The 12,209-nt window shown below is 47.6% G+C and overlaps 1 protein-coding gene across 1 annotated transcript in view; it reads left to right on the top strand.

The window, feature by feature from the left end:
• Window positions 1–7,277: 7,277 nt before the first annotated feature.
• LOC118783067 (sortilin-related receptor-like) overlaps window positions 7,278–12,209 on the top strand; it is a 50,666-nt gene continuing 45,734 nt past the window's right edge. The window contains exon 1 of the mRNA XM_036536741.1: window positions 7,278–7,574. Within this exon, the coding sequence (XP_036392634.1) occupies window positions 7,278–7,574 (297 nt within the window). The remainder of the gene's footprint in view (window positions 7,575–12,209) is intronic.

Raw genomic sequence — 12,209 nt, 5'->3', positions numbered from 1 at the left:
TTACCAGAACTCTGATTTTTAAACTATGTGCAGACATTTTTGAAGAACATTTGGTAATTTCTTTATTGGCATTTGGAACACTTACAAATGGGATTACACAGCATTTCACTGCAGGCCCCATTTAATCTGAAACTTCAGTTTGGTAGGAAGATTCTGTATTCTAACACAGCGTTTCCCAAACCTCTCCTGGAGGACCCCTTGTCCTGCATGTTTTACATCTCTCTGTTTCAACACAGCTGATTCAAATGATCAGTTTGTTATTAAGCAGATTCAGGAGTTCATAATGAGTTGATTATTTGAATCAGCTGTGCTGGATCAGGGAGAGACGTAAACCATGCAGGACAAGGTTTGGGAAACGCTGCTCTAACAGAATCAGTTTAGAGACTGAAATGGAGGCCTGGGTCAGTGATGATAAAGTTACTGTCGTATCCATCTTGCCGGCACTACATACTGTATTGGTTTTTATTGAATGTTGCAGTGGTAGCATTTTTGTGTGTACAGAATGGCACAGTATTGAATGAGTCCGTTGGGAATCGGTGCTCTGGATCAGACCCACATGGTCAGGTACTGAGAAGTGGATCGACTGAACGAACCGTAGAGCTGAGCGAATCGGTGATGTGAACTGAAGCACACTGGAATTTGATTGGTTCAGTGCTTGGGGGCGTTTATGTGCACTGCTGCTGTGGCCCTGATTCACTGCCCGAACAGCGCCAGTGTCACACTTTCCCCTGCTCACTTTGCATTTTGGCCGTTATTGTTATTTATTATTTTGTTATTTAAAAAAAAAAAAAAAAAAAAAAAAAAAATATATATATATATATATAATATATATATGTTTATTTTTATTGGCTGACTAAGTGGCCACAAAGCGTACAGGTTGTCTGACTGATGACTCAAATGGAAGAGGATTATAAAATGGTGAACCAGTATATACTGTTTTGCTCTAAGAGATTTGTTCTAAAGGGTTTCTTTATTCATTCAACCCCACACATGCCCCCCCTCCTCCCCCCCGCACTCTGTCTCTGCTTGCTTTGCTCAGACTCCGCCTTCAGCGCGCCGTTCCAGCGGGAGGAGTTCCCGGTGCTGACACAGCTGGGGGAGCCGCTGTTTGTGGAGGTGGGGGTGCAGACTGCAGACCCCCAGGTGGAGCTCTTTCTTCAGGACTGCTGGGGCTCCCCCAGCGCTGAGGCCAAACACCCCCTCACCTGGACCCTCATCAAAGACGGGTACCGGTCTCCGTCGCACAGGAGGGCGAGGGGGAGGAGACAGCCCTCCGCACATCCCACAATGCACCGAGTCACGGGCCTGAGCTGTGCATGAGGATTTTGGCCATAGATTTGTGTGCACTGCTTATTGTTTCAGATTTCACTCAAATTACAGATATACATGTACTGTATATATGTGCGCTAGTTCACTCACTCAGAGGACAGAATCTAGTGATTCATTGCCAGAGCAGTAATCTCAAACTCCTTTGTGAATAGGGAGGTCATATATTGCAGTGATGACAGTAATTGCTGGCTTATCACACATTCTCCATAATGAGTGTTGGAAAGTGTAATTACAGACTGCTTAAATACCCTACACAAATTTTGAGGAAAGACAGACAGCATATTTTCCAAAAAGTTATGACACTGTTGTTCTATATCAGGAGCTATTGGGTATATTTGTTAGTTTATTTGTTCTTTTAAGAAAAGTCATTGCTGTTATAAACCTTCAGCCACTAGGGGGCAGTGTATTTGTCATCGTCTGGCAGTCCAGAGAACAGTCCTTGACTTGACCTCTAAGATTTCTACACTACTCTTACATCTTTGAGCCCAGACTGAGAGAGAGTGTTTCTTCCTGGAGGAGCTGAGCCTGAGAGTGAGCGTTATTTACAAATCTAATTTGTCTTATCAGTGATGATTATCACTCAGTCGGTGTGGGACATTATCGCTCTATCAGTTCAGCAGTGTGGTAGAGCGATTCAGGCATCAGCTCTGCAGCCACAGGTGAGTATTTAACCTTATCTGCAACAGCAGGTGCCCAAATGGATTATATCAAAAAAGATATGAAATACACCATTGATAATGCAAAGCAGATTGATATTTAATAATGATAATGATAATCATAAACTGTAGTTTAGAGTGCTGTCAGGCTGGAAACGCTCTTCTGTTCCAGCTGTGCGGTGGAAGGGGACGACCACAGAACCATCCTGCACCCAGCGCAGCTCAGCTCCAGAACACCACACCCCCAGCATGTCAAACACTTTGAGGTGAAGACGTTCACCTTCCTCGAGCCGCACCTGAAAACGCTGCTCAACCAGCCAGTGAGTGCTCCCTGTGTCAGTTCTCCCTGTGTCAGCGCTGCCTGTGTGAGGCCTGGTGTTGAGGGAGAGGTGCTGTGTCAACCCCTCACATAGAACTGACATGATCCTGTAACAGGCACCTGGAGTCGTTCTGTGAGTGAAATAAAACCCAGGGAAAGCTCTTGGTTGAACATGCAGAGAATTCATAAATTGGCTATTTCAGGGTAAGTGACCTGTGCAGTTGGAATGTGTGATAGACACTTTCCCTGGGGTAAGCATAGTTCATACTGGTGATTAAATACACTGTGATTCATTTTACACTGAAGAGCCACTGTGGCTCCGTGCTTCCCTGCCTTCCACTCACCACGGTGACCCCAGATCGCTGTTCTCCTGTCCGAGTGCAGATCCATTTCCACTGCTCTGTGGTCATCTGTGATCCCACTGCCACCAGCGATGATGGAACCTGCAAAGCCAGCTGTGTCCCGGGAAAACGGAGGACAGGTGGGTCTCTTCCCCTTGCTTCAGTGCGCATGCGCGCGTGCGTGTGTGTGTGTGTGTGTGTGTGTGTGTGTGTCTCGCCTGTCCTGCTCTCTGCGACACCAAGCGGAGCAGGTACTAACTCACCTGTTTCTAGCAGCTCAGCTCAGCAGTGAGGTCAGGTTTCTGGCAGGGGAGGGGCTGCTTATGAATGATCCATTTATTTTCACTTTCAGAGACTTTGTGCTGACTTAGAAAGGAAGGAGACTGCAGGTGCAGTTATGCAACATTGCACTGCTGTGGGTTTGCTGTTACGCAATGGTCCTGAGGGATGGGGAATCTTCCCTTCCCTTCTGCCTGTGTGGAAGACAGTGAGAGTCTGACGCCGCATAAAATGTCCTGTGAAGTGAGCACCCCATCTGCTCTGTCTCTCCCTCCCGGCCCTGCAGTCTCTCCCAGTGCTGCGGTCTCTCCCGGCACCGCGGTCTCTCTCCCGGCCCCGCGGTCTCTCTCCCGGCCCCGCGGTCTCTCTCCCGGCCCCGCGGTCTCTCTCCCGGCCCCGCGGTCTCTCTCCCGGCCCCGCGGTCTCTCTCCCGGCGCCGCGGTCTCTCCCGGCGCCGCGCCGCTGTTCCACTTTCACAGCACTGAGCATCGAGAGGAGCAGGAGGAGCAGGAGGTGGAGGCAGCTCTGACTGGGCTGAAGGAGTTCTGATGCTGTGGAGTGTGACAAGCTCTGTCTGTGTTCCAGGCCGAAGCGTCGGGGCCAGGGAGATGCAGGATGTCCTGGTGACCTCAGGGGCCATCCAGCTGGTCCCTGCCCCCCACTCAAGGAGCACAGCAGCAGGTAAATGGCACATCTCTGCCAGGGGGCCGGGGGGGGGGGGAAACTCCTCTGATCAAATACTTACAGACTCAGTTGTCAGTTTCCAGCTGAATAACTGTATGCACTGACTGCATCAATTTCACAACAGAAACATCATAAATGTACATTAAATTGTAAAAGGGCTGCTCTTTTCAGTAGATCTGTGGGAACTCACACTTATACCTACTGTTGTTCTGGTTGTTGTGGTCTATGTTGTCCTTGGGACAGTTGTGCAGTGAGTACTTCCCGTGTGAGACCTCTCTGTGTGCTCTTTCCCTGCAGATGCAGAGACCAGCTTCCTGACCGCCCTGCCTGCCCTGCCTGCCCTGACCGCCCTGCCTGCCCTGCCGACCCTGCCTGCCCTGCCGACCCTGCCTGCCCTGACCGCCCTGCCTGCCCTGCCGACCCTGCCTGCCCTGCCGACCCTGCCTGCCCTGACCGCCCTGCCTGCCCTGCCGACCCTGCCTGGCCTGACCGCCCTGACTGCTATCCTCTCCTCCCTGGCCTTACTGCTCTTACTGATCGCACTGATCCAGGCCCTCAGGAGGCAGAAGTGAAACACCTGAAATAAACATGTTCATGACGGACCAGTTTCTGCTTGTGTCTGAGTGAAGCCCCAGCAGCTGATGAAGTGGCTGCCACAGTGGGGAGTCTGATCTCTCTGGGATCTCTCTCTCTCTGTGGGGCCTTATGGGCAGGCTGGGGGGGTCTGTTTGCAGGTTGGAGGCACATTGGGTAGGCAGGGGGGAGGGCTCCCTGAGCCAGCTGGGGGATCTATAGGTACAGTAGGTTCGCAGGGCGGGGGGGTCTTTATGGGCAGGCTGTCTCGTCTGCTTCTCTGTTGTGGTCACCCCCAGTGTTTCCCCTCCTGGGCCCTGGGCACACACCCTGCAGGGGGCCCACCCTCTCTGTATCACACCCTGCAGGGGGCACACCCTCTCTGAATCACACCCTGCAGGGGGCACACCCTCTCTGAATCACACCCTGCAGGGAGCACACCCTCTCTGACTGACCTCAGGAAATCAGCTCTGATTAAGCTGTTAACCGAATGCTGTTCATGATCTGACATCTCTTTGGCTTATCTTTAACAGAGGCAGAGGTGAGAACTGCTTCAATTGTTAATGCTAAATTAAACATCAACACAGACATTTGCAATTGAACATTTCTGGATGTGTATGTGAGGGTGTAAGAGTGCCTATGTTAACAGTATGTGTGTAGGAGATTGAGAGTATGTGTGTGAGAGCAGGTGTATGTTTGTTAGTGTGAGTGAGTGTGTGTGTGTTCTGATGACCTCAGCCGCCTCAGTAAATAAGAATAAGAAATACTTTATTAATCCCGAAGGAAATTTGAGTGTCACAACTGTACCATCTGGCATACATCAAGACAACAAAAGAATAAATTGAATAAAATAGAGAGGTATAAAATACAACAAATAGAAGTTTGTGCAATTATGCATTGTGCAGTACTACTGTAGTTGTCATATAATAAATGAGAATAGTGAGATGGAGAAGTTATCCTTGTGCTATGATTATATACATACTATATAATGAATTATGAAACAATAAACAACAGTAAGGTTATTGCTATTATACAGTATGAAGTGCGGTAGAAAAACAGTAATTGTTGTACAATGTGCATGACAATGATAACTGTATAGTGCAAATCCTGACCAGATGGTTAGAGAACAGTTATTGTCCCATGTGCAAAGATTATAGGGGGGGCGACATCCGTCCACCCGTGCATGTCACCTTGGGCAGGGATATCTGCTAAACCTATAGTAATGGCCGGGAACAGAATAAATATTCTCTGATTTCAGTTTTCCCACTCAGCTCTGGCCCTCGCTCTGACGGTTCCTCGCTTTTCTGGGCGTTTTCCTGCCGGGCTCAGCGCACGGGCGCGTCAGCAGGTCGCTAATTCGGGGTTAATCGGGGAGAGCTGCACGGCCGGACTGGAATTAGAAAGCTTTAAGTACGGAACGCAACAGAGGGCTTTTGTTTTGCTGACTAGACCGTTGAACAGCTCCAGGAGATTCCCTCAATATGACTGGTAGAAACGATGGTTATAATATATAGCGCACTTTTACTCATTCAATATAAGTATATCAAAAGTGAAATTAAAAAAAAATCTGTGATAAGAAAACATCTTAAACTTTGCCGTCACCGACATGGTAAAGCATTCACTTCCATATTTCAGTGCGCTCAGATCCTACGCTTGTTGAAGGCTGATAAAGCAGACTCTTCCACGGCTTGTTTCTGTGGTCACTCAGATCTGTGCTGTCTGATTTTGTATTAGTTATTTAAAGTGACAACCATTTCAACTCGTACTCTGCTGCATTTTACTGGACAGTGACAGCAATGACTGATTAACATCGTTCTTTAAGATGTCGAAACTGTATACTTTTGGCGTTTATTGCATTACATTTAGGCCTGTATCTCCGTTGTCAGTGCACACAGTCATTCTGAATCCCCAGCCGAATTCAATCAGATTTGACCCGTCTCCCCAAATTTTAGCCTGTATTATTGCTAAAACCGCTGTTGTGGAAATGCGTCACAGATACACAATCAACCTAGTTACTTGCAGTATGAATTAAAACTCTCTTGAATACTATTGTGTCCACTATGAATTTTTATATTATGTTTTATTATATTTCGTCAGTCAAATGCTGTAGGCCTACACCTCCTGATCCACCTCAGAGCATAACTGTCTCTTCAATTTCGCAACTGCCGTTTGAGTGCGTGCATAGTTGGGGTGAAAGTCATTATCAAACACATGGCATGCATTTCGCAATCTGCGTGCTCGCCGAGACGCAGGAATTTCCACAGCGTTGCGGGCTTCGTTTTACCCACCAAGACCAGTGTATTCCCGTAAGCCCCACCAAAGCATCGCGAAGTGACAGCGAACCGCATCTCCAGACCTACCACAAACCAAAATCATACGCTACAGGACCAGAGCCTGAGTTACTGCAGTTTTCATACCTACAGTTAGCACACTGTTTAATGATTCGTTGGGATAAGGACGGGACTTCATTGAGATGCAGCCTATTTGAACTATTCTAGTAGGCTACTTTTAATGACAAACTCGTGCGTGTCGTAGAGGAGAGGCGGTTGTTTGCGCACATACACTTAATACGAGTTTCTTTTTACAAAAATGTGCGTCATATTAATCGAATGTCTTTATGTTTTAAGTCAGATTACCCATGTCTCAATATGCATTTCTGAGCTATTTATGTCGCCGCTGACAAACAGATCTTTTTCTTAGGCATTAAGAAGGTATCATTGTGTTCTACAGTCTATCAGAGATGTACACAACTGTGATAGCGTAGGAAATTTGACCTTAACACCTTGCCTCCAAATGCGAATTCCTTTGTTCCTAAATCATTGGCCGACGTCCATTTCTTATCTAACTCTGTACTGACTACTGTGGCTAGCTAACCTCCTCACATATCTAACTTGTCACCGTTTGATCAGCGAATCTCTGAAAATATATCATCTTATCTGAGGTAACAAGAAAAAGATAAAAATACACTAAGCGAAATTAAGTCCATTAAGATGATTTAATTTGGCTCGGAGTGTTTGATGACATTCACATGTTTCCCTTAATCGCTGCTGGCCAGACGAGGGCGCTCTTCTGAGCGCACCGGAGAAGCTTGCAAACATGGCGCCGCGGCGGTCATGCAAGATGCTGTCTCCTCTTCGCTTTACAGTATATCTGCTGTTATGCGCGGCCCCTGGGGCTTTTTCGTCCACTCTTTGGCTTCACAGAGACCAGCGTTTCATGCTTCCGCAGGACAGGGGTTTTTCGTGGGTCAGTGCTAACGACAGGCAGCTTGGTGTGGAGACCCGCAGATCAGGGCTGCTTGGAGGCAGTGAGCGCAAAGCAGCTTCAGCGACGCATCAGCATCGCGATCGCAGAAGCGCTGCGGAATCACCGCTGCCCAAGGTGTACGGAAAGGTAAGCCCGGGGCGCAGTGTCAGGACTGGCTAGGAGTGCCACAGGAAAGGAATGAAAAATGGTTAAAAACGTTAATGTAAGACAAACTATCGGACGGAGGTGTCCTACTCCCACAGCGGGGAGGAGAAACTCAGCTTTGCTCCTGCACTTTTTGGCCAACAAATAGCCTTGTTGGTGCTGTAGATAGAAAACTGTCAGACAGCTAACCGCCTCGTTAGCTAACCCGCTATCTTAAAATGATATCCCCATGGTGCATACACTGTCAGATATGTCACAATTAAGAGGTCTTGCTAACAATCAGAGATTTAAAAAGAGTAACTACCTACCTAGCTGGATTTATTTGCGATCAGAAAACTAACCAGGTAACTACCAAGGCTATGGAGAAACTCGTAGCAATGGTAAACAAATTAGTTACAGTGTTAACGTTATAAATCACTGCGTATCTATGTTTCAGTAATGCTGTTGAATTATATCGTCTACCTATCTTACTACAATGTGAAGAAAATGTGAAATTTAGCAAATCTCACATCTAATTTGAATTACACGTTAAAATAGGAAATACAGTGGAATTTACGCAATTGCTGCGCCTCGACTCAGAATGACAGCCATTCAGACTGCACGTTCTGCTGAATGACTTCACGTTTTAAACGCCATTATCCAAGCATTGCTCATGCAAGGGAATATGCGTAGGTAATCCTAACCGCAACGGTAGAAGTGTTGTACAGCGATCTATGCATTTTAGGTTTGTTGCTACTCAGAATAATCTCGCTAGCGCAAGATAATCTGGAGTTCACCTTCGGTCAAGTTCGTTCCTGCGCGTCACCCTCTTTGATGTGGCAGTTTCATCTCTATAAACTGACCATTTATTCAAACGAATCGGCGCCTGAGCGTGCGCCGAGCGTGTAAACAGATTTGCAGATGTTTTTCCACCTAAGTTAACTTGATATGTGTCAACAGTTAGCATACGTATTTACTAAAACTGTAGCATTCAGTCCTACCATGCAAAACGCCTTGGGAGACTCGAGTTTCACAACACACTTCCAGTAAGGCTTGCGTTTGAGTTCCTGTCATAGTCTGTTTACTTCTTTACTCAACATCTCTGTACTTAAGACCATGGAATGTAGCAAAATGTCTTAGTTTTCTATTATTTATTCATTGAACTTCCTACAAATCTGTTGCGTTTTTTTCCGCTAAAAGTAATGGTTTGGCAAAGGTAACTGGCAACATATTTTACAACACTGTATGAACATACCGTTCTATCTTTGTTTTTTTTGATTTGTTACAGTGTTTTTATATTTAGTGCCAAAAATGTCACCTTGCAATATTTTTACTAATGTTTTTTCAGACTATGGAGGCAAAAATAAATAAAGACAATGATAATTGAGCGCTTACAAAATAGTATCGTCGATCTTAGATGTGCAAAGCATAGTATTGTGAATTGTTCGTGTCTACCTAATTTCAGTCAGACCGATAATATGTGTTGGCTTAACACTTGTATAAAATCTCAAAAGGAACAACCCTGAGCTCTTGGTTTCGTGGCCATGTTCAGCCGAATATGGCCAAAATGGACATTATAATTGACTATCAGCAGTGAATTAAGCCCGAAAAGGCCCATGACACTGCGCTGGACTATACTCGGTCACAGCCGTGTCTTGGCCGCCGTTGCAGTTGGCACTGTTTTTTGTCTTGGCGGAGCTGTATGTGAAAGTTCTGCGTGCGTCTTTGAAAGCGTCTTGTTTTTGACCTCCGTCCCACTGAACGGTCTGCACATCAGAGAGCAGCGATTCCAAAACTATGGATCAGTACCCACTGAGACGTCAGTAATCCAAATCAACAAACGAGAAACAAGAAACGCATACTGTGTAATCTTCACTGCACATTCTCACTGATCGAACTAATCACTGCCTGGCGAGTGTAATGTACGATTATATTAAACGGGAGGTTTAATAACGAGAACAGGTGATTGAGTGTAACAGGTGGTCTCTTGCGTTGTGTTTTTTTTAATGTGATGTTACGTGGGTCGGCGAGCGAGCGAGTTTCGAACCGAGGTTCTTACTGCTCGCTGCCAACCCCTTAAAGCCAGCGTCGTTGCCAGTTGAGCTAAAGGCAAATTGCCGTTAGCCTGTCGGCGACAACGCTACTTAACCAGGTCTCAGGGGGAGTGACGTAGCCGCTGCAACCACTCGGCTACCTGCTACCCGCTACCTAAGGCTTTACGCAGGACTCACACGAGCTAATCACTTCAGCTCCGCTACATGAGCATAAGTAGCCTCATTAGTCTGCTGATAGTTTAGAGGGTGTCTAGGACTGTGCTGGGCCTGGTGTTGAACCCTCTTACTGGTCTCTGCGGTTTTGTCTATTCAGAAAAAAATGTTTTCATTCAATATCTGACCAGATGTTAAGATGCAAGAAACCCCATTTGCTCATTCAGTGGTTCTTTGGCTTGGGATGTTTGAGGGAACCCTGTCATGGAGCCCTGTCCTTCAGCAGGGACAGAGTCAGATCTGATCCATAGCCTGGTGAGCAGATCGTTCCCACTGAATGGTGTGGAGTTTCCTTTTTGAGATGTGAGTGTTCTACCTCAGGGTGTGGTCTGGATGGGACTGAGGAGAAAGGGTGAGTATAGGATGACTCAGTCAGGCTTAATTTATATAGTTTCTCTGCTTGGCATGTCAGCACACTGTCCTGGGCATGCTTATGTTGCGGGCTGTTCATAAAACAGTCTGCAATCAGCCTCACGACTGAGTGACTTTCAAAGCTTTGCTGCTGGGTGAGTGTGGGGACATGGGTACTGTGTGTGTGTGTGTGTCGCGTGCGTGCGGGCGGGCGTGTGTGTGTGTGTGGGGAATTTACATCCATTCAGTGCATGTACTGTGTATATTTTGTGGTTGTGCTTGGTCATTTTAAGTAAAAACGGTCTTTAATTTTGCTATTGAAAGTGAAGGTCTAACAGTTCAGTCTGGGTTCATATCCCAGCTGTGCTAGATCAGGACCCCAGTGTGTTTGTGTTTGTGTGTGTTTGTTTGTGTGTGTGTGTGTGTGTGTGTGTGTGTGTGTGTGTGTGTGTGTGTGTGTGTGTGTGTGTGTGTGTGTATGTGTGTTTGTGTGAGGAGACGCTTTGGTTTTGCTGGTCTGAGAGCAGTGAAACCCTGTGTGGAGAGCACTGAAAGCAGTGGGAGACGCTTTGGTTTTGCTGGTCTGAGAGCAGTGAAACCCTGTGTGGAGAGCACTGAAAGCACTGAACTTGCTGGATGCTCCTGAGCGGCTGGTTTCTCTTCCATGCTGCTGTCTGTAATGTAGTGTAATGTCTGACTCCCATGTGGAAGCAGCTGCATGAGTCGGGGGGCTGGTTCCTCTCGCCCGTACGAGCAGCCGTAGGGAGTGTGGGAAGGCCCCAATGCGGAGCTGTGATCGTCATGGAGATGCAGCTGCTCCTCTCCGTGCTGCTGTGCTCTGCAGGAATCCTACAGTCCCTTTAAAAGCATGTTCCTCCATCTGTGGGAAAAAAAACATCCACTGCTGTCTGTGGTGTGTGTGTGTGTGTGTGTGTGTTTGTGTGTGCGTGTGTGTGTGTGTGCGTGTGTGTGTGTGTGTGTGTGTGTGTGTGTGTGTGTGGGGGGGGGGGGGGGGGGGGGGTGTAGATGGTCAACAGTCTGGAAGGAGAGGATAAAGCACCTCTGGAGCAGGGTCAGGGTCAGACTCCATTTCTGAAACTCAGGCCTTCCTGTGCTGGGCCTCCTGCAGCTGGTGGCATCAGCAGTGCAGGCTGCTGACTTCCCCGCTGTGCTGTGGAGCAGCGCTCAGGACTGACTGAGAGGGGGGTACGCAGTACAGACCCGGGGCAGGAAGGTCGGGCGCCTGTATTTAGTCTTTGCACAGGCCTCTGAGCTGGTGTTTGGTATGGGCACGCCCTGTACATCTGTGTTTTCCCTGTGTTTTGGAAAATGAGTCTGTGAGTGAGGGCTGTGAAGTCCATGCTAACTGAGAGCACTTAGTAACCTGGCCTCGTTTTCCTGGGATCCAGCCTTAGGTTTTAAATGGCCTAAAAGCAGGAGTGTATCAATATTTAACCGATCCTGCTGAGAGGACAGTCTCCTAAATCTGTAAAGACAACTGGCCTCCACTCGGGCTTAAAATAACGGAATGAACTAGGAGACAGGAACAAACACGCAAACGCGAACACACACACACGCACACGCACGCACACGCACACGCACACACAAACACACGCACACACAAACACACGCACACACAAACACACGGGCACACGCGCACGCACACGCACACACGCACACACACACACACGCACACACACACACACACACGCACACACAAACACGCACACACACACAACCTCTCCCTTCCCCTGTTCCACACCAACCCCAGCTCATGATCTAAAGTAAGCTGGGTACAGTGAACACCAGAAGCATGACCTTTATGTCGGTGCTTGCTGGACTGGTCTATGGCTGACTTGGGGGGAAAGCCCATTAAAAACAGCTGTGGTAGTCTGTGCCTGCTCTTGTAATGAAGCTGGAATTTGGTCCCTCACGTAGGTGTGACTGGCCAGGTTTGCTGTCGTTAGTGAGGGCACCTGTGAGGCCGGGTGCTGAGGCCGCTCGGGTGAATTTGACAGGC

This window comes from Megalops cyprinoides, chromosome 9, assembly GCF_013368585.1.
Source record: "Megalops cyprinoides isolate fMegCyp1 chromosome 9, fMegCyp1.pri, whole genome shotgun sequence".
Taxonomy (NCBI): domain Eukaryota; kingdom Metazoa; phylum Chordata; class Actinopteri; order Elopiformes; family Megalopidae; genus Megalops; species Megalops cyprinoides.
The sequence above is the reverse complement of the archived record's forward strand: the minus strand, read 5'-3'. Positions and strand labels throughout refer to the sequence as shown.